Source organism: Urocitellus parryii, chromosome 1 (assembly GCF_045843805.1).
Source record: "Urocitellus parryii isolate mUroPar1 chromosome 1, mUroPar1.hap1, whole genome shotgun sequence".
Classification (NCBI taxonomy): Eukaryota; Metazoa; Chordata; class Mammalia; order Rodentia; family Sciuridae; genus Urocitellus; species Urocitellus parryii.
In genome coordinates this window covers 229421543-229449312 of record NC_135531.1, presented here as the reverse complement: position 1 = coordinate 229449312, position 27770 = coordinate 229421543, and the positions used below count along the sequence as shown (strand labels likewise).

Sequence of the window (27770 nt, the reverse complement as noted above, 5' to 3'; positions counted from 1 at the left end):
ACAGAAGTATTTTCCCTTACCAAAAACTGACTTGAACCTAAAGATATTAATGAATTGTATACATGAAGGGGCCACATCTGCATGAAGATGAACACTTGTGGCCATTTCAGAATTTTAAAAATTGTCCTAGGTTTAACACATGTTGAACGTGGTACCAAGTTTTCAGCTTTGTAATTTTGCCAATGTACCTACTAGAAAGGGGATGAAATCTCAAAATATGTAATATAGATTTGTAGGGAAATAAATGGTGTCATCAATTTTTACTGTGAGCTACAAACCTTACCCAGCCAGAAACCTTCGTATTTAAGATGGTAGGAAAGACATTCCTCATTTAGGCAAGTAGGGTTCTCATTCAACCTGCAAATCAAAAAGATTACTCTTACCTTGCTTTACAAAAAATTACTCTTTAATTAGTGAAAAAATTCAAATTCAAGCCTTACCTAATCCTTATTGCCCTTCCTTGCAGGTCTAAATGCTAGACCTAGTGACTGTGGCAACTATCTCTCATTGATGTTCCAAAAGGCGAAGAGCTCCTTCCTGCTACTTTCTTCGATATTTCAGTTGTAATAAGCAGATTTAACTAGCTTTTGGAAAGTTGCTTACTATCATCATAGTATCTTATGCCTTCACTTCTCAGTAGTTGAAGCTCTTGCTGCTGCCTTGTCATTCTTTATTTATGCTGACTTGTCCATACTCAAAAGGCTGCTGAAGTCCTGTCTTAGTCAGTTTCCTTTGATCCACACTGTGCTTAAAAAGCACATCTTAGGTCCTTTAAAGCTGGTTAAATCGCTCTCCTCATGGCTTACTTTTCCACACTGTTCACAAAAACTAAGCTAATACAACTTATAAACAGGTCACATACACAGATTTCACCTGCTTATAGGTTGCAAACATTGACTTACTGAAAATGTATTCACTATCGAACTAGTTCCAGAACATACAAAGTTCATTAACAGTACAATTAACCTCATATGCCATTAAAGGATACTGTCAAGGTTGTGTCAAACAATTTTTCACAAACATAAAAACAGAAAATGTTAATCTCCCCCATTCTTTCAACCTTTATTATGTGAATAAAAAAACTTGAGACAATTTAGCTCAATTTTAATAAAATGTTTCCCAAGCATTAGTTTGACCAGGTACCCAAGGTTTAAGTTATGAACATTGACAGTGTCCATTTATATAACCACACTTGAAGTTAAGGACTTAACCATTTTCTAATATTAGCCTATTTTCTACACTGCTTATTCACATATGCCCATTAACAAATGGAATGTTGTCTGTTACATTTATTGGTTTGTGAGTGTTTTCTGGAAAACTGCAGTATCTGTGAAGACCGATTTCCATGCTGGCATTGCATGCATCCAAATATTAATAATGCACAGAGGCACAGAATTAGAGCAACAAGAGAGCATATTCAAACACTAGCACGCCCCATTCCCCTTTTTATTGCTTGTTTTGCTTAGTACTTTTAAAACCAAGTAAAAATCTTGAATTCAATGTTCAACTACCAAAGAAGAACAACAGCAGGGCACATACTTAGGGCTTGAATGAAATTTTAAGCACTAGCTGGCGCAAAACAGTAAACATTGGTTTTTGTATATATGACCTTGTTATCATCTATAACTCTTCTCAATCATGGTCTTCCAAACAAATTGATAACTCACACCAACATAATTTAGGTTGAAATATACATAAAGAATAACAACGTGTTCTTTGGGAATTTAAGAAAAAACTCTGGCTATCCAAATTTGGAATTCAGGTCTTTGGGAAGTGAGAAGCTTGTACTAAGCAACTGTGCTACATTTCTGCTGCATTGAGTTATTTTCAACAATTATACCTAAACTACCCTTGGTTTTATTCAGCAAAATGTATAGGGCAAAATCAGGAAAGCATGCCAGCCAGTTGAGGGTTCAGTAGCATGATTTTTATTCTCTTGCTATGAAAGCTTTATCAAGGGGGGGAAAATTAAACCAAGGAAAATAAATCAAGATATATGGGCCTCATGTGCTTTAAAAAGAAAACAAAACAGATACCCACTTATTTGCTCCAATGTAGCAGGCTTAGTGGACCTTATCTTAAAAAAGTTAACAATGTTTTTTTAAGCTGGGAGGGGGAGAACATCCACTACCCTTTTTCAGAATTTAAATAGAGGGCAGCAGGCATCCTTTACACCCAAAAACTATGGCAGCAGTTTAAATGTGACCAAGGTAAATGTAGAACGGAGATGTTCTAAACACAGCTAGGACTCGGCAAATCTAACACACTAAAATCATGATTACATTGTGAAAGAAAATGCACAAAAACCAAATAGGAATTTTGAGATATTTCATTTGAAGATAATCTTAGTGCTATTAAATTCACAAATACGCTAATTTAAATACCCAATCCTATTTATCTAAAACACACATTTCAAACATACAAATATCTATTCTCTCCACATGTCAGCGCCCATTCATATCATGGTTTGGAAATGGGGAGAATAGATTCCCCTTAAACTGCAAGTCAGCAGGTGTTTCTTTACAGTTAACTTTAGCAAAATTCATACAAAATAGTAATTAACAATGATCTTCTTTACTGTTAACTCACAAGGAAACACCTTCAAAACTGCATTTTGTTAAAGTTTCTGTACTAAAATGTAGAAAAACTGAACTACACAAATATTGAAAAGTTAAAAATTCCTTAATTTTTTATTCCTGGTACCACTACCACAATTTACAGGGCAATATACCTGATGTAATGAAAAGAAAAAGAAAAAGACAAAGCTACAACAGATAAAAGACCTCAGGAATGTACATCTAATTGACACTACATTGCATTAATCAATAGCTGCACTTTTTGCAAACTGTGGCTATGACAGTCCTGAACAAGAAGGGTTTCCTGTTTAAGCTGCAGTAACTTTTCTGACTATGGATCATCGCTCCTTCTGTGGCAGATTTTTACAGTTCCTCTAATGCATTTGGGACGACTGTCTCAAAGTAACCTGCAGCTTTCCTGACAACTCCTCGCTCTCTCTCCTGCTAAGAACTGTAGCCTGTTGAATAATACAGGATAAAAAAATTATTACACTCAGTGAACAGTTCCACATATTCTTTATCATCATGATAAAAACTTAAAGATACCTACCCTTTTCTGCTGTTTTTAAAACCTTCTGCTACCATATCCACCACTTCCACCACCAGATCCATAACCACCTGAAAATACACATGTAGAGTTTTCAAATATATGTAAAATTTTAAATTAAAATAGTTCTGAAAAGACTTTTTATATAAAGTATATTTACCACCATAGGGACTGCCAGAGCTTCTTCCACCAAAACTGCCCCCCTTCATGGGTCCATAATTTGATTGCTGTTGTCCACTGTAATTTCCAAAGTCATTATAGTTCCCACCACCACCATAGTTACCTGAAATCACAAAAGATTTTTATTGGTGGCTTACCTATACAATAATTATTTTCCCATTTTAATTTATGTAACTTATCTTGACAATCATGGTAGCCCTCTCTGCAACTCACATCCAACTCTTACATCCAAAGAGATTTTATAGAGCTACCAGACTATCTCTACTAGTCTCCTAGCAAACCCTCAGATCTAGATAGCAGGGCATGTTTCTAAATAAACTGCCAAATGTCAGACTATTACAGGAACATCTACTTAGATTCTATACATATTCTCTCATTCATATATTCAACACCATCAAAAATTTCATTGTTCAAAACTCACTGTGATTCTGATAAAGTATACAACTTTTAAAATGACACAAATACCTTCTATCAGAACTCACTTTCACTAGTAAATTCCAAAACACTGCATTTCTAACAAAGTTATATAGTACCATGGAATGATGATTCAAACTTATTACATTATACATTTATAACATATCACGATTCAAAGTACTTTTGCTAAACTATACCCAAAACGGCATCTTGAGTCTGGGAGTATTCAATTTGCAGATCCCATTTGACCAATTCAAAAGTGCCTGAGAGTTAAATGGGATGGAATACATTTTACCAATATACTAATAGCCAGCAAAGTTAAGGAAACTATCTACCTATTGATTATTTTCCAATATTACAGTTAATCAAATGTGTTTATCACTTTTTTGAAACATCTGTAATGAAACTATGTAACTGACATGAGTATTTACATAAAAGTTAACTTACCACCACCAAAATTTCCTCCTTCATTGTAACCATCATATCCTCCTCCACCACCATATCCACCACCTTGGTTTCCATATCCTGGTCCACCACCACCATAACCTCCTCTACTACTATAACCAGGACCACCACCATAGTTGCCACCTAAAAAGATAAAATAAGGCCACACAAAATAATCACAATTGATGGTCAAGGTATTGAATTCAGGTTTTACATTACAGTTAAGTCACTGGCCAACAAACCAATGAATAAACACTAAAACCTGGCAATACCTGGTTAATAGTGCAGCAACAATCTGGGCTAGTAAGAATTAAGATGAATACTTAGTTACTTCTTGAAGGCGTTTTCATTTTTTTAAATTTCACTTAAAAAAATTTCAGGGAAAAGTTTCACTAAAATTCTATCTCAACTGTCATGTACAATACATCTTACTGGCCAAAAGGAACATAATGTTTAATGTCCAAGAAAAAATGTTTTTCTATGGCACTAGTCTAAAAATACAATTTAATAATCAATCCATTTAAGTCATGACTAAAATTACACAGTATAACATTTTAAATACATTTTAAAGAAGGTAGAGAAACAAAATCAAGATATTAGACATTAAAAGACAAATAAAAACTTACCATCACCTCCAAATCCATTATATCCACCATCACCTCCTCCGTAACTACCTCTGCTGCCACCACCTCCACCACCATAGCCTCCTGAGGAAATGTAAGATTTGACTTAAATTATGTATTTAATTTCTATTAAATTTCAGATACACATGTAATTAATGTTAGTAAGTATACCCTTACCTCTTCCACCAAAGTTTCCACCACGGCCAAAGTTACCTCCACCACCTCCAAAGTTTCCTCCACGACCCATAAAGTTGCCAGATCCACCTCCACGACCTTCAACACAGGCAAAGAAGTTCTTTAAGAACCTAACAAAAACCCCTCACATTTACTGAGTATGTATATATGATCCTACTTACCTCTCTGTGATCCAGCAGACTGCATCTCTTGTTTAGAAAGGGCCTTTTTCACTTCACAATTATGCCCATTAATAGTGTGGTATTTCTGAACTAATTTTTTAATCAAACAAACAAAAAAAGTTATTTTATGTTTGGCAATCATATGTAAACGATATCCTGTGTCATTTTGTAATTCATTAAAACATTGCCAAGAAGGTAGTTGACTGAGTGGGGATGAGGGAGCATTCTGGGATGTAAAAATAGTTCTTGATTATCATGCTTGTTACACAAGCATGTAGGTGTAGGTGCTTCATGAAAAGTGAACTGTACATCTCATAGGCTATTCAACACAAGATTACAGCAATTTAGCAAAGTTAGTTCACAGAAGAAACCATTCGTTTCCTCAAATTCCAATAAATTGTTACTTACCAACAATTTTGTCAACTGTATCATGATCATCAAAAGTTACAAAAGCAAATCCTCTCTTTTTTCCACTCTGCCTGTCTTCCATAACTTCTATGGTTTCAATCTTGCCATACTTTTCAAAATAATCTCTCAAATTATATTCTTCTGTATCTTCTTTAATACCACCAACAAAAATTTTCTTCACTGTTAGATGGGCACCAGGCTTTACAGAATCCTACAAATAAAATAATAGGTTTAGTCAAAAAAACCAAACTTTCACAACTTCACATATTACAAAACATGTTATTATTAAAATACCTCTCTAGAAACAGCTCTCTTTGGTTCCACTACTCGCCCATCAACCTTGTGTGGCCGAGCACACATTGCTGCATCCACCTCTTCAACACAAGAGTAAGTCACAAAACCAAAGCCCCTGGAACGTTTTGTTTGGGGGTCTCTCATTACCTACAAAATAAAAATTTGAAAACACTGAAATATACCTTCACAGGCCCTCTACCCTCCCTTTCCTAAACCTTTGTTTCCCTAGTAACTTACCACACAATCTGTGAGTGTGCCCCATTTCTCAAAATGTTCTCTTAAACTATCATCTGTAGTTTCAAAGCTCAGACCACCAATAAACAGCTTCCTCAATTGCTCTGGTTCCTTTGGATCGTGGCCCTGAGAAAGTCAATATTTTAATTATTTCTTGCAAAAAGCTAATTTTTTAAAAGTTCAAATCTTTAATCTACAAAGTAGTAAAAACAAACACCTGTAATATTTGGTTCAGTTAAAAAGTCTGACTAAAATGATAGCAAGGAAATCAGCCTTTCAAATACAAAATCACTTCAACTAAATTAAGTCATGAAGTCCAAGACGACACATCCAGAACCCAAAATTCCTTAACTTTAAGCTACAACTGTTAGGTTATTTAGAAGTTGCCAATGAGAAGTCATTTTCTGTAAACCTGAAGTGTTGGAGAAACTGTCCAATCCATGCCATTTCAAATATTCAGTCAGCATTTAATTTTTAACCACAAAACTGTGTAATACAACTTTGAAAGTTGCAAACGGCAATTTAGAGAAAGTCATCTGTTTCATGAAAATCGGTATTAAAACAGGCACCTCCCAAAACCTTAGAAAAAAAACCCACCACGTATCTTTCTGCAACCAGTTTGTTATACAGTGCAAAAACTATGCATTTGCATCATCACAACAATAAATGATTTAAAAAAAAAAAAAAAAACATCTTTAGTGTGACAACAAACTGTTACGGTAAGTATATAAACTGGAGCACAAAACATACTGAGAGTTAAAAAAAAAAATTAAGATGTGGCCCGACTTTGTTTTAAAGACTTAAGGAATTACACGAAATGTCATTTAACGCATGCACTCACAATCACATCCTAATGTTTTCTAGAAGACAAGGTATTTTAAAGTGAAGAGGTTGTCACATGCTAAAAAAAAAAAATGTTAAGTGACTAATAGCCTAATGCACTAATTTACTGACAATTTTCTCAAGTCTTTAATACATTTGATTTGATAACATATTAAGTCCACAAAAAAAAATCAAAACTCAAATAACCGAAAACACATGAACTTAACTGCACTTGCAGTCCTCTAAAACAAAAACTCAGAAAAACTACAACTAGAATCAACCCAAAGAGAAAAACGGTATCAAAAAATGTAAATTCCTATTTAACATCTACTCTCAAATCCTCCAAAGTACTGCATCCACATGGCGATTTAAGTAGTTATACTTTGTTTAGCAAAATTAGCAGATTGAAAAGAATTTTAAAGCAGCGAACTTTTCAGATATCTCGTTATCTCCAATTTGATACTGCGAAGAACAGGCCAGAGAATTAATAAACTCTCGTCGCCGAAGAGGACCTGTAAAAGCCTAGAAAATTGCCGGCAGAACTTCAGCGAAAGCACTGCGCCCCGAACCTCGAAGCCATCTGCGGCATTTCTACCGGGCCGCCTCCTGACTGCTCCTCCAATCCCGCGCTCCTTCTCAGCGGCGCAGCGAGGCGGCGGCCATTGCGGGCCAATGCGCCATTTCGTAACGCGGCAGCGGATCAATGTCAATGTGGCCGCCGCCCGCCTGCTCGCTCGCCCGGATGTGCGGGCTCGTCCCCTCCCCCCACCGCCTCCTCCCAACCGCTCCTGCTGAGGCCCGCCATGCCGCTCTCGGCCTCGAATCCGAGGCCGCGCAGCCGGCGGACCGGTCGCCCGACCGAGGTCCCCCCAGCCACGCCTCGCCTCCGAGGACCTCCACTTGTGCGGCCAAGTGAGGGCGAGGCAGGCGAGGGGCCCCGAGGAGGCTCCCAGGCCCGCTCCCCTCCCCCTCCCACCGCTCGTCTCAACGCAGAGCGCGGGACGGCCAACCTGGTCCACCCGGCCTCCCCGCTCCCATCGAGCCAGGCCCCCCCCATGCCGGCCACTACCCGTCAACCCCCCACTCTCCCCCTAATACCTCCTCCCCCCGGCGGCGGCGGCGACGGCCGGAGTCGGGCTGGGGGCGACCGGGCGGCGGTTTTACCTCCATTTTGAGACCGGACTCGCCTCTTCCAACTCGAGTTCAATATGGGACCGAGAGGAAGAGGCGGGGCCAGCCGTCACGTGACGCCCTTTCCGCGCGCCGCCGGCTTGGTGGGGGAGGGGCGGCGTAAGAAAGGGGCGGGGCCAAGCGGGAGAGAAGGGGGACTGGAGCAGAGGGTTGGCGGGAGGAGGGCGGGGGGCGGAGGCTCGGCGGAACGCGGGAGCGCGCGCGCCTTGCTAACTTCCAATGCAGCACAGCCCTTGCCGCCGTTCGCGCCCTGGCGATTGCCGGCACGTCAGCTCGGGCTGGGCCAATGGCGAGCGCCCACGTCGGGAGAATGCCTCGTGACCGCGCGTCACCGGAGAGAAAGGCCTTTCCTTTCTTCTTGCGCCTCTTTCCCCTCCCCCATGCAGGCTTCTCGGTCTCCATTTCCGAATTCATTCCAGTCCTGTGCCTGAACTAAAACCACTTGTTTCTATCCTACAATTTTAAGGTTTCAAGAAAGGCTCGACCCCTCGAATCATCTTTCCAGCTTCCAAATGCTAGGGACCAATGTATATGACTGGCGACGCCCACATGAGAGGGCCTGTACTGAAAATCCATGCGACACTGACATGCATGAATCATGGGGCACCTTGGACGGGCCTCAAAATGCGGCTGATTTACTGAATTTTTATCCTTAACGACCTGAGTCAGGACTAATGGAGGTCAGTTCATTAGGTGCTCACTGATCTCAAGAATTGTCAGGCCTATTTTTTAATGTTTTTCTAGTTATCCAGGAAAGAACTGAAGCATGTGTTTTAAGGGACAGAATTTAGGGGCTTGTGAATGGCTTAAAAATTTCTAAAGGGGCACATTCACCAGACGTGCTACCTCTTGGCGAGTAATTTTTTTACTTTCATGTAGTCACGTTACCAGTTCTGTTATTCAGTGTAATGAATGAGATGAATTAGAGAGAAAACCAGAGATCTAATCCTTTTTCTGCCTAGCCAAGGGATTTTTAAATCATTTGATCTTAGCTTTAGTTTTCCTTTTTTTAATACTTATTTTTTAGTTGTATTTGAACACAAAACTTTATTTATTTATTTTTATGTGGTGCTGAGAATCAAACCCAGGGCCTCACACATGCTAGGGGACCTCCGCTCTACTGCTGAGCCATAACCCCAGCTCCTGATCTTAGCTTTAGTTTTTTGACTGAAAATAAGGATAGGATTGGGTGATCTCCCAACATCCATGACAGCCATAAATTAAATATAATAATATTTAAACAAAATTACAATTGACAAACCTCCCTTCCCTGCTAGGACATGCTTTATATTTTAATTCAGCAATCCACATGAACAACTCCTTTAGAATTGATCTGTCTCTCCCTTGAAAGATTAGAAGTCTAATCAGTTATATTGTGAATTGTTTGAAAAGAAAATTTGTGTTAAATGGGGAGTGGTCAGCTTGGAGTGTGGAAAAGATACATGAAAAGTGAAGAATTTACTGATATTTAGCATTGCCAAAGGAGAACATGCCTTGTATTTGGGAAACAAAGTTTATGTTGTGGGGCAAAAACCAGTCAGCAGACCTAAATGTAACTTGGATGAAATAACACCCCAAATGGCCTCCTCCTGTTGCTCTGATTTCAGAATTACAAGCAAACTTGTTTAAGTACAAGTACTCAGGTACTTCAGTAGCCAACAACAGCCTTGATGCATTGTAAAAATTTATAGTGTCTGGTTAATTCCAAGATTTTGTGAATTTCGTTACTATGAAATAATCTTGATAGCCTGATCAATTCCAGGTATGTAGAAAAATGCACTGTTAAAAGACCATAAGAAATGGCACAGTGGAAAGCTAGTTGGAAAGCTGAAGTAGGAGGATCACAAGTTCCAGGCCAGCCTGGGCAACTTGGCAAGACCATTCTTGAAATAAAAAGGGGCTGGGGATGTAACTCAGCGGTAGAGTGCCTCTGGGTTCAATCCCCAGTACCTACAAAAAAAATACAAAAAAAAATATTATAAAATGATGGAAGATGTTATCCACACTGAGCAATTCTATGAGACATTACAAGGGTGATAAAGGAGAATATTTACCTGGCTTTGCTGTAGGGCATGGGTGTCTGTATATTCTAAGTTATTTCTAATCAATAACTTGTATGTTGTGTGTTAACTTGAGAAACAGGATTACTAAATCATTCCATCTGGGAATAGTGTATGTTAGTCCATTTATTCAGGTGTTTGTCCTTTAATAAATGTGAATTTTTCCCTTTGGAATCATCCTGATTTACTATTCTTTTTGGGGAGTGGATTGAACTCAGGGGCAGTCGACCACTGAAAAACATCCCCAGCCCTATTTTGTATTTTATTTAGAGACGAGTCTCAGTGAGTTGCTTAGCGCCTTACTTTTGCTGAGGCTGGCTCTGAATTTTTGGCTCTTGCCTCAGCCTCCCTAACTGCTGGGATTACAGGCTTGCGCCACCACACCCTGCCAGATTTATTATTATTATTAACTGTAGGTGATTTTTAGGCACTGTCTATTTTTTATGCTTTAAGCTTGCCCTCTAGCTCTAAGATCATGTGGCATACAACCATCCATGGTCCAGTTCTTGATGCTGTAATATACAAACTTGAACCTTGGCTGCTATGTACCCTTGTATCCCTAGCTGTGTTTAAATGAGAGAGACAGAGTAAGCAAAAGCAGGGAATGAGGTTCCTGGGGTGGGATGGGTGGCAGAGGGCCTTATAATCTAGATCAAGGCCTCTCAACTTCTTTCATATGACACAGAAAATGATCATTTTTTTACAGCACACTAGGGTAAACTGAAAGAGATTTGGAGCCACCTAAATGATGGTTAAATTTATAACATTTTCTTTAAAGTTTATAATTTTGATAAAAAATGAAATACATAGTATTAGGGGAGATATTAAATATGGAATTGGCATAATACCTTAAAATAAGGATTTCCGTGTTTTTTAATGATGGATTTGAACTTGTTCCTGTTAATACATTTTGATATTAGGTTTTATGGCTGAAATGGCTTTATGCAGTTTTTGATCCAGACTTTTATGCTGAACTTCTCATATTCTGAATAGTCATTATCATTGAGGGACTCTGATCACATAAGTACGTAATAAAATATTTAAAACCATTTTATACAACCATTCAAAATTTACAATTATAATTATATTTAAAGGATGTAGCAACTCTTCTTTTATTGACAAATGTAATTTCATGTGATAATCAAATGGATTTCAAACCCAATAATACATTTTTATATCAAGATTTCTACATTGAAACATTAGCTTGCAGAAATGTATGCATAGAAAACAGCTAGCTTGAATGCCATTAAAAGGACACTGCCTGCAAAGGTATAGAAATGACCATGGTATGTTAAGACAAATATTAAAGGCATTACCTAGAGCTGAACCCACCAGAAACTTTTCTCTGCTCAAGCTCCTCTCTCACGCCCTGACAGACTACCCTCTGGGCTGTGTGTGTTATATACCTTTGGCAACTAGATTATAAACTCATACATGGATAAGAGTTTCTGGTCCATGATAGGCAGTAGGATACTCTGCATATAATTGCCCACATGGCATACACTGCTCACAGACAATCAGAACTGCAAGTGCTGATTATTGACCATGGTGGCTATTGCTTACTTGGCACACACCCCAGACCACCCTGCATAAAATGCCCTGGGGAGTCCTAAATAAGGCAGTTCATGACTAGAGGTACTGACCCCAGGGGCCCTGGTTGCTTCTGACCTCCTTTGACTGCCCCATTGCAGGAAGGGTCAATTTCTCATATCCATTCAGGACATAAGCATGCCAAGGTCTGCTGGTTGAGAAACATTGTCTGGCTTGTGTGACTCATTTTATGAATGATGAATCTGTTATGCGGAGAAAGGAAGGAGTTGATTTTTCCAAGATATGGCAGAGTCAGAACAAAGAATGGTAATTGAATGAAATTATTTTGGACTGGAAGAAAGTAATTCTTAGAAAGGAAGAATTGTAATAAATCATAAACTTTGTTTTTTGCCTCTATATTCAAGATATGCCAACTGCTTTATTTTCTAAAATCTTGGTTTTTGAAAAGGAGTATGTAAAGTAAAAAAACAAAACACACAAAATAAAGATCTCTCCCCCTTACATCCTATTACAAAGATTTGACCTCTGTCAAAAACTGAAGTACATTTTCAGCCTAATCAATGTGTTAAGTATGTATGAAACACATTTGTTTCATTTTTACAAAAGTGAAAAAATCTACATCTAAAATTACCTTCTTTCTCCACCCTAAGTGATGGTAGGTGCTGGAAATTCATGATAGTCACTCACATTTTGAATACTACCATGTGCCCTGTACTGTGCTGACCATCTTATGTTCCTGATTTCATTTAATTCCCCTAACAACTTTAACAAGTAGGACCTATTATTATTTAGCTAAGAAAACTAGAGCTTAGGAAAGTTGAGTAAATTGACAAAGGTCATAAAGGTCCTATGACTAAGGCACTGAATTAAAATATGTCATTTTAATATTCTTGAGGGTTGGTCACAACCTTTCCTTAAAAGACTTTCTGTCATGCCTCTGTCTTGCTTACTACTTTAAAAAAAAAAAAATCCTGTTTCCAGAGACGTCTACAGTTCCTGGCTATATAATAGGCAATTATTATGTTGTGAAGCTCATTTAAAATGAATGAATGCTAAATGAAAAATTTCAGTTCCCCTACAGAGCCCTAGAGAACCTACTGCATAATTTGTAAAGCATAGTGCGAAAGGAAAATTCAAGACCCCTGTTCAAAATTAAGAATTTCAAGACTGATATCAGAGGATTAAGCTAAACCAGGACCCTTCCTGAAGTCAGGGCCCTGTGTGTCTACAAAGGTCACAAGCCCATGGAGCCAGCAGCAGTTTCCTTTGTAGTGCCCTGTCTAAAGCAGACTCTTAGTCTCTTGAGCAATTTATTCATTTACCATTTGGTGATTTACCTCTACTTCTTCATCAGAGACTCATTTCTTAAGTATTCATAATCTAGTTTCTGCCCTAGGCTGCAGAAATTCTTTCTTCAAGGTCACAAATGATTATCTAATTGTCAAATAAATTTGTTGAGAGCCACAGCCAGTAGGGGTGGCGCCTGGCATTTTGCTGGAGGGAGTGGTTGAGAGGTGATGCCAGGGAGCCATTGGGATGATGATAATTAAGTTAAGCTGTATATAGTTGCTGTGACTGGATGATGCTGGATTGGGGCAGGCTGTGTATTCAGTTGTATATGGATCCCTGCTGTCCGGCAATAGGGCTGCTCCTGCTGCCTTGGGTGCCCGCTACTTTTGAGTTCTCCAGGAATTCCCTGTTGAGTTCTTGCGGAGTCAGGTTGAGAGCAGAGAGAGTTCCCGGGGAGAGGATGTGGAGTGCTGGTGAGAGTTCGGGCAATAAAGTAGTTCCTGTTTGAATCTACAAGTGCCTCCTGGCGACTCGGGTTATTTGTGCCCAGCCAGACTGCGGCATAAATTTCCCTATTTTCAACGTTAATCCTTTCTAATTCAGGGATTAGTATTACTCCTCCTTTATGATGTTTTCCTCCCTTTATTAAGAAAAATTATTCTCCCCTTCTGTGCTGTCTGCTTCCTTCTGGATCCTTCCCTCTTTGATTTTCTTTCCCCTGTTTTCCTAAGATTTTGTAATAATGAAAATAGACATTGTGAAATGCATGGATTGTTCTCTCAGGGGTGGCTATTTACCCTGGGAGAGAAGGTATATAGTGATATCCACACCTGAAAACCCTCCTGGAATGTGTCCATTCCTTCCAGGAGAATGAAGTAGTGATTAGTGTGTGGAGATGATGCGATAGAGCATTGCTTCCATCTAACACACACACACACACACACACACACACACACACACAGGCTGATGATTGAGAGGATGAGGAGGTAATTTCATGCTAGTATTATTCATGAGACACCCATAATGGCTATACTTTCTTTCAGACTCATCCCAGTTTTTTTTTTTTTTTTTAAAGAGAGAGAGAATTTTTTATTTATTTTTTAGTTTTCGGCGGACACAACATCTTTGTATGTGGTGCTGAGGATCGAACCCAGGCCGCACGCATGCCAGGCGAGCGCGCTACCGCTTGAGCCACATCCCCAGCCCCTCATCCCAGTTTTGAAGTCTAATGAGGCTGAAAAACCAGCCTCTATCTCAGAGCAAAACCTGTCCAAGGAAGGGACATGGCCTTTGTCCTTGGAAAGACCCACAGAGCACTCCTAAGCATATTCCCACCCTGCTAAACTGTTTATCTACAAATAACAGGAGAGATCTGCTGCGCCAGGTGTCCCTGACTCAGTCAGGCTAGGTGGGGATCCATAGCAACCCCCTAGCAGCCACCAATCAGCATGAGACAGAGAAATACCTGGGATGCCAGATGACCCTCCGAGTAGTTTATGGTGTTGGGAAACCATGAAGTTCAGCATGTACACCCCTCTTGGCTTAAACCAATCAGTTCAAATGAATACCCCTTTTGTACTGACCAATCACCCCTACCCAACTTGTTCCCGCCAGTGAATGTGCTAATCATGTTTTAGAGTTGTTATTTGATTTTCCCGCGGTGTCTGATGATTTCCTAAGGGATGCTATGATGTATGTGAAGTCCCTGCCCTCTCCAAAGCATGTATAAAAATGCTGCAAACCCTGGGTTCGGGGCCTCTCAGCGTCACCAGTTGCTGTGTGTGTGTGTGTGAGCGCGCGGAGGACCGAGCTAGCTCGAAATAAACACCTCTTTGCTGCTTACATAGATCTTGGGTCTCTGGTGGTCTTTGGGGGGGTCCCGAATTTGAGCATAACAAGGCTAAAATCTTTTTTTGCCGGGGGTGGGAGGTATTTCTGGGGATTGAACTCAGGGGCACTTGAGTACTAAGCCACATACCCAGCCTTATTTTGTATTTTATTTAGATACAGGGGCACTCACTGAGTTGCTTAGCACCTCGCTTTTGCTGAGGCTGGTTTTGAACTTGCTTTCTTCCTGCCTCAGCCTCCCAAGCAGCTGGGATTACAGGCATGCACCACCACACCTGGCAAGCTGATTTTTATATTAGGTTCTTTATAAATTACTTCCATGAATTTCCCTTAGATGGATTTCTGTCATTTTGACCCTGGAACAATCTTTCCCTTTATCTGTTCATCCTTGAGTGAACTATTATTTAACTGTGGTTAGTAGAATAGTGAATTTTCTTGGACAGTGCTGGGGATTGAACCCAGGGCCTCACACATGCTAGGCAAGTGCTCTACTGCTGAGCTACATGCCCACCCTGTGACTTTTCTAATTATCAATCTTCTACATTTAACAATCTACACTTGTCTGTAAAAATCAAAAGTCAAAAAACTTTTTCTTGGGCTTATGATATAGCTCAATTAGTAGAGTGCTTGCCTCCCATGCACTAAGGCCCTAGGTTCAATTCCCTAGCACCACACACAAAAAACCAAAAACAAACCAAAAAAAACTTTTCCTCATGAATTGTGAATGAACTACAATCCCTAAAAGGCAGGATACTTTATCAATTTTAATAGTAATAAGTAGTGCAACAGTTACCTTAATGATGGCAAATTAACTTCTCTCTCTCTTTGAACCACTGTAGATTTATGAATTTTTATTTATTCAGTATTTTATAATTAATTGCAGTCAATATTCCTTTTGATATTTAGATTGTCCCAAATTTGACTTCTATGTCCCTTTGAATTCTCAGGTACATTTGAATATCAATCAAAACAAACTATATGCTGGGATTTTAGGCAATAAGTGAAAGAGATTTGGAGATAAAAAAGGGGTTTGTATAGGTAGACTATGATTGCCAAGAAGATTGTCTAGGTCCCTGATGACTGAGGAGTCTTCTTTTCCTTTACATTTGAGCCTCAGATGCACCAAAACTCTAGTTGTTCTTCAGAATGTATTGGCAGTGGACCAAAATTACTAAATATTTTACTTGTTTGTGATTAAGAACTGTCTATGTATCTCTGTAAAAAGAGTGAGGGTAACTATGACCCAAATATAATTAATGAAAGGGAAAGAGTCACTAGTAGTAACATGGGATATTAAATGAGCAAAATGTGTGTGGGGGGAAGGGGTGTATATACACATACACACACACACAAACACAGAGATAGACAATAATGACATGAGACTTCTGACTGAGATGCAGGAGGGAACATACCCCTCAAGAGCATACCCCCCCCCTCTACACAAGAAAAGTTGTCCTATGTTTTGTTCACTCAAGTTCTTCTGATTTCCCATTGACAAATGCATCCCAGAACTGTGGGTTATCTAAGCACAGGGACATCTACCTAAGGAAAATTTATTGTGACAATAACACGTTAACTCAAAGCAAACAGTTTAAAATGGTAGGAATTTGGGTCAAGACAAGTCAGTAGAGTAATTTGATTTTGGACAGAAGTTTTCAACAAATCACCCCATCATAGCTACTTCCTATTCTGCTATAGACAGATTTCTGGCCCTGCTGCAAACTAACAGCTCTATAGCTGTGAATGATTGGAAGGTAGAAATTAAGTTACACTGAGTGGCAGTTATGAAATCCCCTTTCATGTAGAAGCAAGGACAAATGCTTTCATATTGCTGTGACTATTGTATGGTAATATTCAAAATGTGTTTGTTTAAATAGCACACTGTGAAGGCTTAAAGAATGGAAAAGATATTTAAGATTGCCAGTCTTTTCAATAACTTTTCAATCCCTTTTCATTCTATTTACTTAGATCCCTACTTAGATTTCACAATATTTTTTCTTTATTTCCTGATCTTTTTTTTTTTTTTTTTTTGTATTTTCCTTTCTGCTGATTCATCTGGTCCTATTGCTATCATTGCCTTAATTAATTTCCTGGATATGGTATTACTTTACCTCCCATCAATAACTTTCTTTTTAGTACTTAATTTTCCCTAAACAAGGAGTTTTGGGGTTTCTTTTTTTTTTTAATTCAGCCTTTCCTGTAGACAAAAGTATGAAGGGACACAGCTAACCCTAGGCTCTATATAATGTTATATACAATATGAGAAGGCAAATACCTTGTAAACGAATCAGGGATTTAGGCTTAACAGGTTTATATGTGGCTCAGGTCTTCCGTTGGATACATGGAATCTTTCCCCATTTGAAGTTTCTTTTTATTTCAGAGCCCTATTCACGTAACAGCGTCAGGCTGGAGTTGTAGTCCAATTGTATAGCATTTGCCTAGTACGCATGAGGCATAGGTTCAGTTCCTGGCAAACCAACAAACAAAAAACAGTTCTCACTATAAAAACACTTTTAATATGAGCTACAAAAACCTTACTTCTTGCCCTCACATCATTAAATATAGATGGAAGATGCCATGTACCCAATAAAGTGGTTTTGTTTTTAATTATTCAGTTGAACAAACAAAATATGCTGGTTTCTATTGCAACATATATTAGAAACATCTTCTAATCTTAAAAGCTTATATAAGAATTAGAAAATAATTTTTCCGCACAGCCGTGGAGAATGATAGGTGTCCTTTTGCCATGGTGGCTGGGTGGTGGTAGGGCTTGTGGGCCCATTGCTGGTTTCTTTTTATTATTTTATTTATTTATTTTTTAATATTTATTTTTTAGTTTTCGGCGGACACAACATCTTTGTTTGTATGTGGTGCTGAGGATCAAACCTGGGCTGCACACATGCCAGGCGAGCACGCTACCGCTTGAGCCACATCCCCAGCCCCGATTGCTGGGTTCTTCAAGGTGCAACATCCAGTGGGTTTTGAAGATGAATGAAGTTCGTTGGAATAAATGCTTTTCAAAAACTTGTCATAGAAGATGACTGAAGAAAATTGCTAAGAACACATTTGACATGTAGCATAGTACCATGGTAGCTGTCAATGAGTGCTCCAGTTCTTTGGCTGTGGTATTTAAAAATACATCCTTGCTTCAACCATGTGGCATGCAACATTGTGGGAGGAAAAAATGAAGAATTTATCAAGAAAACAAATAGAAACAAATTATGAAAATTGTATTTGATATTGATAAACAAATTATGTGGTAAAATACATGCTTGACTATTTTTAATTGCTCTGTGAAATAAATTGTTTTCTTATAACAAAAGAAATTAGAAAATAACATAAAAATAAATAGGTATAGATTATTAAAAGGCTGTAGGATAAGCATTATTCCCTCTATTCTACTATTAGACTTTTTTCTGTTATTTAAAAATTATTTTGTGAAAAAATATAATATATAAAACAATATATAATTTTAAGCATTTCTAAATGTACAGTTCAATGTCATTAGTTACATTCATAATGAAGTGGCACCCCCTTTCTCCACAGAAAAGCCCTCTTCACCATGGCTGATTTTAGGACTGTCAGCAAAAGAGTCCATTGTAGATAAACTTCCTATTTTCGTGTCACCCTGTTTACTTGGCCACTGGCTGAGAAGATACCAGCACTCCAGATGCTGGACACCCCCTTACTAATTTTTCACAAACGAATCCAGTATAGTACTTTGAAGAAATGTACAAACAAGGCCTCTGGCCTTGAGCTGGGCTTCACAGAGATGTTTACATTTTTAAGATAAGTTACAAATGGGCTCCATGGTAACAGCTGGTAGATACTAAGAAGAGAAGAGGCTCTCCCCTTCTCAGGTGTTGTCCTTGAAGAGTTAACATGCCCAGAACAGTTAAAGAAAAAGCTGCTTTTATGTGAATTTCTGCACACTGTGAACTTCTGAGCCCTCCCCTTACATGCTGGGTATAAAACTCTGAAACTCCCTGAACTCGGGGTTCAGGGAGATTGATTGATTACAGCAAAGGCTGTACCCTCTGAGCCTGGCTGCAGCCAAATAAAACTGTTTCCTGCTATCTTCAGTGCCTTGCCTCGTTTGTCCCTACAACAATAATATTATGTAATAATCACTGCTATCTGTTACTAAAATTTTTTTCTATCAGCATGAACAAAACCTCTGTACCCAATAAACAGTATTGCCCCATCTCTCTTCCTCCCAGCACTGGTAGCCTCTAATCTCCTTTTTTTTTTAAAAAAAAAGTCACGTTTTTGATATATTTTTTTAAAAAGTCATGTTTTTGATATATTTTTCAGTTGTAGGTGGACACAATACCTTTATTTTATTTTTATGTGGTGCTGAGGATTGAACTCAGTGCCTCATGCATGCTAAGCAAGTGCTCTACCACTGAGCCGCCAACCCAGCCCCTCTAATCTACTTTTTTTGTGTGTATGTGTGTGGTGCTGGGAATTGAACCCAGGGCCTTGTGCATTCAAGGCAAGCACTCTACCAACTGAGCCTTTGTCCCTAGCCCTTTCATCTACTTTTGATTTTTATGAATTTGTCATTTAAAAAAAATGAACTTAGGTGGCTAAATGAATGGGAAATAGCTTTTTTTTTTTTTAAGAGAGAGAGAGAGAGAGAATTTTTTTTTAATATTTATTTTTTAGTCATCTGCGGACACAACATCTTTGTATGTGGTGCTGAGGATCAAACCCAGGCCGCACGCATGCCAGGCAAGCACGCTACCTATTGAGCCATATCCCCAGCCCAAGCCACATCCCCAGCCCGGGAAATAGCTTAAGGGATGCAAAGGAATGAGACCCAGCTCTTATCCTTCAGATGGCTGTAAAGAAGTAAGGTTTGGGGGCTGGGGATGTGGCTCAAGCGGTAGCACGTTGGCCTGGCATGTATGCGGCCCAGATTCAATCCTCAGCACCACATATAAAGATGTTGTGTCTGCTGATAACTTAAAAAATAAAGTATTAAAATTCTCTCTCTCTTAAAAAAAAAGTAAGGTTTGAAAACATTTATGTGACATTCTCCTTTGCTTTTCACAGAACACAATCTACTCTCATTGATAGAGGTGTTGATATGTTAGCAAAAGTGGGAAATTTGGTTTTTAGATTGAAAGTATAAAAGAAAAAAGGCTATGTGCTATCAGCTTCTGAGAGCAAAGTCGTATTATGCATGAGTATCCTTGTAAGCAGAGTTTTTAACCTAAGGAAGAATTTTTCCAAATTCATTTTCTATTTTATCATGGGCCCAATTAGGAGGGGCCATAAGGTCCTCTGGTATAAAGAGGAGGCTCTTCTTTCTATGTTAGAAAAGCCACAAGTCCTGCTGGTCAATAGATGAAAGGCGGGAGTAGTTAGGGTCAGTATGACTACCAGTAACACAATTATTCCAGATAATAGAGCTTTAACAAGGTAGAAGTTTGTTTCCCTCTCATACTCCAGAAATCTTTTTGGTGCATGAAGTTGTCAGTACAACTCTAGGAATGACATGCCATTCCTATTTCTATCTTGCTGTCTGCTGTGCTTCATACCAGAGATTAAATCTACATTCCAGCCAGCAGAAGGGAGAATGTGGGAGAAGAGTATATCACCTCCTTTAAGAACACTTCTGTGAACTGGGCAAGCAATGTAGTAAATAAATAAATACATGTAGTAAATAAATAAACAAATGTAGTAAATAAAGCAAATAGTAAGGGGGAAAGATTTCTTTATGGGCTGGGGATGTGGCTCAAGCGGTAGCGCGCTCGCCTGGCATGCGTCTGAACCGGGTTCGATCCTCAGCACCACATACAAAGATGTTGTATCAGCCGAAAACTAAAAAAAATAAATAAATAAATATTAAAATTCTAAAAAAAAAAAGATTTCTTTATTCACCCATGGCTAGATTCATGGCCAATGCACCTAAGACAAAAGATAGATTAAAGAGAAAAGCATACAAACTTAAGTTTTACATAATACATAAGACCTCATAAGGAAATAAACATCCAAAGAAACAAGTATACTCATGTAATTTATGTTTGATGAAAAATTATATATTCCTGGAGAAGTGTGATTGGACAAGAGGAACATGAGCTAATGGTAATAAAGTGTGGGGAATTTAGCAAGGCCCATTTGTTCAGATTCTTCAGAGATGCTGATGTTTCCTTCCTCCAAGTATAGGAAGGGTACTTCTCAAATGAGGAGGACCTTATGCCTGCTTTAGAAAAGAAGGTGAGAGTATTGTCATTTCTGCAGTTTTCTCAAATACCAAAGGAATGACATCACTTGGGATAGTGTGTGCTGAACTCTATCAGTGTGTTTATATGCCATTGGGAAAAACTTGATCACATGCCCATAACTAACTTCAGGGAGACAGCAAATGGGACCTCTATCATTATGGAAGAAGGGACTATACAGATATTGAAGAATAACTGGCACTTTTTGCCACAGGAAAAAAATAGATAGTTTAGAGAATGAGACTTTAAGAGGAAGAGCAAAATGACTTATTCCTTCATAAGATGAGTCCTAAGAGGGAAGGAACTTGATGGTTATCTCTTGTCATCATGTGACCTGAAAGTGTTAGATGTAAGGTTAAGGGGAGTCAAGAAAGGCTTTAACAACACCTTCTAATATGGGCCTTGGACCTGTGTCCTTCTGAGGGATCTGCCTCTAGTGAGGAGCAGCAAGTTGAAGGGGGTGTACTTTGGGATGTACAAACTCTATCTTGTTTAAGCTCTGTTACCGATACTGTGTCCTCAGTTTTAGAGAGGACTGCTTTGCTCTGGCCTTCAATTTATGTTACACAGGTACAGGCACCACATAATAATATAATGAGTAGTTAACAGTAAGGATTTAGCATCTAGACAGTGCACTTTGAACCTGCACTACCCCTTCCTAATAGTTGAGAGAAGATAATAATATTAGTTTCTTTCTTGTGCCATTGGACTAAATTTATAAGCAAGGCCAGACATTGTAAAGCTCAACATGGCTTGTCCTACCAAATGGACATTGTTAGCCTGGGCCTTACATCAACAACAACATATCTATCTATGTATGTGTGTGTGTGTATGCATACAATTATATATATAATTCTATTTGCTTTGTCCCTATAGATCTGTAACAGGAGTTCACTTGATGCTTTGACTATATTCCTTGTGGCTTTGAAACTTACATTTTTTTTCTTTTTCTCAATCTTCTTTCCCTAAACTTCTCCCTGAGTTTCTTTTCCCTAAACTTCTTCTTCCTGATCTCTCCTCCCTAATCTCATTTTCTCTGAATCACCTCTATAAAAAAAAAACTATTTCTGCTGATGGGCAGAATCACAGCCTTTGGGACTGTGTTTCTCCTTTTCTAGCAAAGCAATAAACTTTATTTTTCTTTTTTCTCAAGATCTTGTCTTCGTTATTGGATTGGTGTCAAGGATGAAGACTGAGCTTTTGATTACAGATCTGTATATTGTATCTCTTAATTTGTCAGATTTCAACTGACTGGTTCTATTTTGGGTTATTTATTTATTTGGTACTTGTTTTTTTTTTAAGTTTTTAAAAGATCATTATAAGGAATAAGTTACTTACAACATGACACAGTAAAATCTCAAAAAAATTTAGGCATGCTTTATTATTATTATTAATTCAGAATGAAATGGAGAAAATGGAACCATGTGGAGTCTACTTAGGCTCAGAAAATAGGAATTTAATGATTCTTTGTCCATGTGGATGTAGCATGATGTAAATGGTGATAACCTATAGTTCTTCCAAAAGATCATGGATGAATAAATATGCCTAGTTTTAGCTGTGTTTTCAGTTCATGCAATGGAATATCCTAAATCTACAGAAATGATAGATGCAAATGGGGAAGAGGCTGAGTGAAGTAATATTATTATTTTTTTGAATTTGGATTTTAATTATGTATATAAATAGTGACATGAGAACGAGGAGTTCTAAGGCTTTTACAATATCTTTAGATGAAAAGATTTTAGCTTAGTCCACTTGTAAAATGATATCACTTAAGATAATGAAAAGGCCTACTAGAGATTTTCCTGAAGAAAAGTCCAGTTTACTATATTCAATACTGACTTCTCTGCCATTTTTCTGTAGAAATTCTGATGTACTATCTGGAGTTTCCATTGTTTACCTGCAACTGATTAAAATGGGCAGAATATGCAGTTTTCTACTTATTTCCAGGTGAATTCTTCACATTTCCTGGCTTATAAAGCAAAAGTGAGAGCTTCTGAAAGTTCTCCTTCTGCAAATCTTTTATGACTATGTAGCCTCATCAACCCCAGTCATAATTTCTCCCCAGTGACCTGGGCAAATGCAATGGCTTGTTGTGGGTAATAGATAGAGGCAGCTAATCCCATGAAACCAGGTGCATACATAAGCTTCTTTATTTTTGAACCTCTACTGAAAAGGAGTCCAACAAGGCCAGCAAAACCAATAACACCAAGTCTTGGAAAGAATCCAGGGGGTACATTTTGGAGATATTCATAGCTGTCTAGCCCCCATTGAATCAAACTTAACATTTGGGCTTAGTTTGGGAGTATGTTTCCTGACACCAACTTTATATGGCTTACAATGATGTTGAAGCTGTGAGATGCTTTCTTGAGTTGAGTCCTTGGCTCCTCCATATAATGTAAATACATGGACTCTTCAGAGCTGTATAGAATGAAAGCTCATCAACTTTCATGGCATTTTTGTGAGGTGCGTCCTTTTTGGTGCTGCATAGACTCTGAAGGTGAGCAGGCTCAGGCTGGCTGGCCCCAAGGACCTCGGAATTACCTGAGCCTGTGCTTTCAGACTATGTCCAGAGCTGCAGGGCAAATTTTTTTTTTCTTCTTTGCGATCTATTGTTCAACTTTTTGAACAAGTCTCTGCCGGTGGCTCTGGCAGAGTGAGTCGAGTAATATTACATCCAAACAATGTTATTCTGTTGATCTGTGTTTTTAGTCTCTTGTAGCAATTATGACAATCTCAAAACTCACTTGAGGCTTTGGATTGGATTCCCAGCATGGCAAAACACCAAACCAAACCAAACTAAAACATAAAGTGCAATTCAGATTGTTATTGGAAGTATACATAAGAAAACAAAATAGAATCACTGGTAAGAAATCTGACATAATAAGAGAGACAAAAAAAAAAAAAAAGGATTGTGGCAGCCTTGTGTATGGTGCACACTGTGATCCCAGCTATTTGGGATGCTGAGGCATGAGGATCTCAAAATCAAGGCCAGCCTGGGAAATTTAGCAAGACCATATATCAAAAGAAAAAGTTTAAAAGGGCTGGGGATGTAGTGAAGCACCCTTGGGTTTAGACCCCAGTATCTAAACAGACAGACAAACAGAGCTGGGGATGTGGCTCAAGCGGTAGCGCGCTCACCTGGCATGTGTGTGGCCCGGGTTTGATCACCACATACAAACAAAGATGTTGTGTCACTGAAAACTAAGAAGAAATAAATACTAAACAAACAAAACCCCAAAGGGGTTTTAGAGACAAAGTAAATAGCACTGTCTTTTTCTCTCTTTTTTTCCTCTTGTTTTTTTAAAGATACAGGCAAACAATCTCCACTTGGCAGGATTAACCATGTTGAATTTAGAATGATAATACATTTTTGTCTTGTTTACAACTTGTATTTTATTCAGAGTATGCTAATATATGCTGTTGTTTACTTCAAGCTTATAATGTCAACTATGAATTCTGTTTAATTCAAATTCTACGATAGTATCTTCAACACTGTTTATTAGGTGTACTACGAAACTTAGGAAAATATTTAGAATTTTTCAAAAGAACCAAACACTCATTAAGAATCATATGAGTATTTTAGAGCTTTCTAGGCTATTTACCTCAATTCCATCCTTCTATGAAAGAGTACATAGAACCACAGATAAGGCAAGTAAGTCATAAAGTGATTAAAGTTCTTCCAGTTCACTGGGGATGAAGCTCAACTTCACTTCCTATCACTGGTTTTGTAAATTCACACAGTTCTAAAGAACACCATTTACCAAATAGCTCACTTTAACAGAAGGGATATATAAAATGCAGTATGGTTATTTAAAGTGTTTTCTTTCTTGATATTTGACAATTTTTACGAATCTTTATTAGATTAACCTGCAACCTTGAGTGTGTTGTTAACTTTCTCTAGGAATCTCAGTTAATTTGAGTTACTATAACTCCTTTTACAATAATGAAGTTTTATGTAAATTCAAACCCATTCAAGAAGAATTACCTTCTTGGATTACTGGAAAGGATTCTATACCATCAATGTTTCAATTAATTCATTGTTGCTATGATGGTGTTTTTCTCCTTTATATATGAAATTGAATTATAGTTGAATTAAGAATATTAGATCTCAGGGCTGGGGATGTGGCTCAAGCGGTAGTGCGCTTGCCTGGCATGCGTGTGGCCAGGGTTCGATCCTCAGCACCACATACAAACAAAGATGTTGTGTCCGCCGAGAACTAAAAAATAAATATTAAAAAATTCTCTCTCTCTCTCTCTCTCTCTCTCTCTCTCTCTCTCTCTCTCTCACCTCTCTCTTTAAAAATAAAATATTAGATCTGAAAGAAACCTTAGAAAGTATGTAACTCAACTCCCTCATTAATTTATTTTAGGGGGCATACAGATGAGTATGGGTGGGAACAACAAAGTTAAGAGAATAATTCTATGAATGGGCCCATTGTGCTGATTCCCACATGCTTTCTTTTCCAAGAAGCAATTTGCCTGCAGCCCTGCATGGCCTAAGTGAACAGGATAGGTCACACTGCTCAGCAAACTACCTGTTAATTGCAGTAGAAATGCAGGCTTGAGATAATGTTGATGGGAGGAATCCCGGAGACTTTTGTGGCTTGATTCTGAAAGTCTGGGAGATAAGGATAGTTCCTGTAACCATAAAATCTGTAAAAATGTATGGTTAAGAATCCAGTTAGAGCTGGGAGCCGTGGTGCACACCTGTAATCCCAGTGGCTCTGAAAGCTGAGGCAGAGGATCACGAGTTCAAAGCCAGCTTCAGCAATTTAGTGAGGCCCTCAATAATTCAGTGAAACCCTCTCTCTAAAATATATATATATATATAATTATGGCTGGGAATATAGCTCATTGTTTAAGTGTCCCTGGGTTCAATCCCTAGTACAAAAAAGAAAAAAAAATACAATTAGAACTGGTCAGCATGGGCCAATGTGACCTAGAATTGCCATGACAATGAAAGTCTGATGCCATCTTGCTATTAGTCAACTGAGATTTCAAATAAATCTGGAGTGCAGGAGAGGCACATTGTCCCTCTCTTCACTGAAAGGACCCACTTTCTCCCTCAAGAATGTCCCCTTTCCCCTTTGCTGACCCTTCAATAAACTCATTCCTGTTACTCTGAGTGACATGTCTGAAATCTTTCTGAGTTGGTTGCAAGAATCTGGATTTGAAGGAGAGTCTTTGTGTTGCTTCAGTTTCTCAGAAGGCCCCAGCTCTGTAACAATTTATACCACATTTTATTCATTGAATTATTGATATAACATAGTACCAAAGTTGCAAAAACAAAAACAAAAACAAAAAAAGAGAGAAAAAGAAAGGAAGTAAAAGAAAAATCTGGGACTAACTAAGAAATGAAATTCATCTTCATCAATTAATCTTTATTCATTTACACTATAATTATTACCTGATTTTTTTTTTTTTTTTTTTTGGCACTGGGGATTGAACTCAGGGGCACTTGACCACTGAGCCACATTCCAGCCCTATTTTGTATTTTATTTAGAGACAGGGTCTCACTGAATTGCTTTGTGCCTTGGTTTTGCTGAGGCTGGCTTTGAACCTGCAATTTTCCTGCCTCAGCCTCCCTAGCCACTGGGATTACAGGCATGCGCCACTGTGCCCAGCAATTACCTGAATATTTGTGCAGGAAATATTTTCACTACCTGAATCATAATATTCACAGATATAAAATAAGTAAATGTGACCATGTTTATGGTTTCTGACATAGCAAGCAAAACCATCTTGTAGATGACACTCCTACAGTCATGGTTCAGTAGAGCATCTATACTTATACATAGACATTAAATATATCATTGATGCTGAGATTTTCCTTTCATAGAAAGTCTTAGTTTTGTACTTTCTCTATTTTATTTGATAATTTTTTTATTTTTATAATATATTCATTAAATAGTTCCAGTGCTCTCTTGAATAAGGAAATATCTCAGTTATTAGGAATATGTGTTCTAAAATCCTCAAACTGGGCTGGGGATGTGGCTCAAGCGGTAGTGCGCTCGCCTGGCATGCGTGTGGCCCGGGTTCGATCCTCAGTACCACATACCAACAAAGATGTTGTGTCTGCCGAGAACTAAAAAATAAATATTAAAAATTCTCTCTGTCTCTGTCTCTCTCTCTCTCTCTCTCTCTCCTCTCACTCTCTCTTTAAAAATAAATAAATAAATAAATAAATAAATAAATAAAATCCTCAAACTAATGTTTTGTGTCTAACACTTCAGTGTTCATATTTTAGTGACCACACACCTTTGAGAACTGAAAAAAGCTTTTCAGCATAGTGCTGTAAAGGAGAGAAACCATTCTATTTTTAGTTGCCAAGAACATCACATTCTAGCCAATACTTTTTTTACATGTGTAAGACCCATGGTGTCATTAAAGCAGTTCTCTCTCTCTCTCTCTCTCTCTCTCTCTCTCTCTCTCTCTCTCTCTCTCTCGTTAGTTGTATATGGACACAATGTCTTTACTTCATTTATTTTTATGTGGTGCTGAGGATTGAACCCAGTGCCTCACAAGTGCTAGGCAAGAGCTCTACCACTGAGTTACAACTCTGGCTTCTAAAGTATTTTTTAATGTGTGGAGCAAAGAGTGTTTCTAAAAAAAGGTGTTTAAACTGGGTGTGGTGGTGCAATCCCAGCAGCTGGCAAGAATGAGAACAGAGGATCATAAGTTAAAAGCCAGCCTCGGGCTGGG

At 38.4% G+C, this 27770-nt stretch overlaps 1 protein-coding gene and 1 pseudogene across 2 annotated transcripts; both read right to left on the bottom strand.

Moving 5' to 3' along the window:
• Positions 1–76: 76 nt before the first annotated feature.
• On the bottom strand, positions 77–8134 carry Hnrnpa3 (heterogeneous nuclear ribonucleoprotein A3). 2 transcript variants are annotated; one of them, XM_077802914.1, is made up of 11 exons: positions 7997–8134; positions 6080–6202; positions 5843–5989; positions 5549–5759; positions 5141–5230; positions 4962–5057; positions 4788–4868; positions 4165–4305; positions 3284–3406; positions 3127–3194; positions 77–357 (listed from the first exon to the last, which is right to left on the bottom strand). In XM_077802914.1, the coding sequence occupies exons 1-10, from the start codon at positions 8066–8068 to the stop codon at positions 3142–3144; spliced, it is 1137 nt and encodes a 378-aa protein (XP_077659040.1). In that variant the 5' UTR covers positions 8069–8134; the 3' UTR covers positions 77–357; positions 3127–3141. The 2 variants fall into 2 exon arrangements, with proteins under 2 accessions (XP_077659040.1, XP_077659038.1); XM_077802912.1 differs by lacking the exon at positions 77–357 and adding an exon at positions 1429–3034.
• Positions 8135–22951: 14817 nt separating this feature from the next.
• On the bottom strand, positions 22952–23532 carry LOC113185083 (MICOS complex subunit MIC26 pseudogene; annotated as a pseudogene).
• Between the last annotated feature and the right edge of the window lie 4238 nt (positions 23533–27770).

What these genes read in the sequence shown, in the direction of transcription:
- Hnrnpa3 (XM_077802914.1), bottom strand. Translation starts at nt 8,068, where the DNA reads ATGGAGGTAAAACCGCCGCCCGGTCGCCCCCAGCCCGACTCCGGCCGT. An exon ending in AGAGAGCTGTTTCTAGAGAG is followed by an intron (nt 5,760 to 5,842) that starts GTATTTTAATAA and finishes TTTTATTTGTAG; the next exon opens with GATTCTGTAAAGCCTGGTGC. An exon ending in GTCTGCTGGATCACAGAGAG is followed by an intron (nt 5,058 to 5,140) that starts GTAAGTAGGATC and finishes CCTGTGTTGAAG; the next exon opens with GTCGTGGAGGTGGATCTGGC.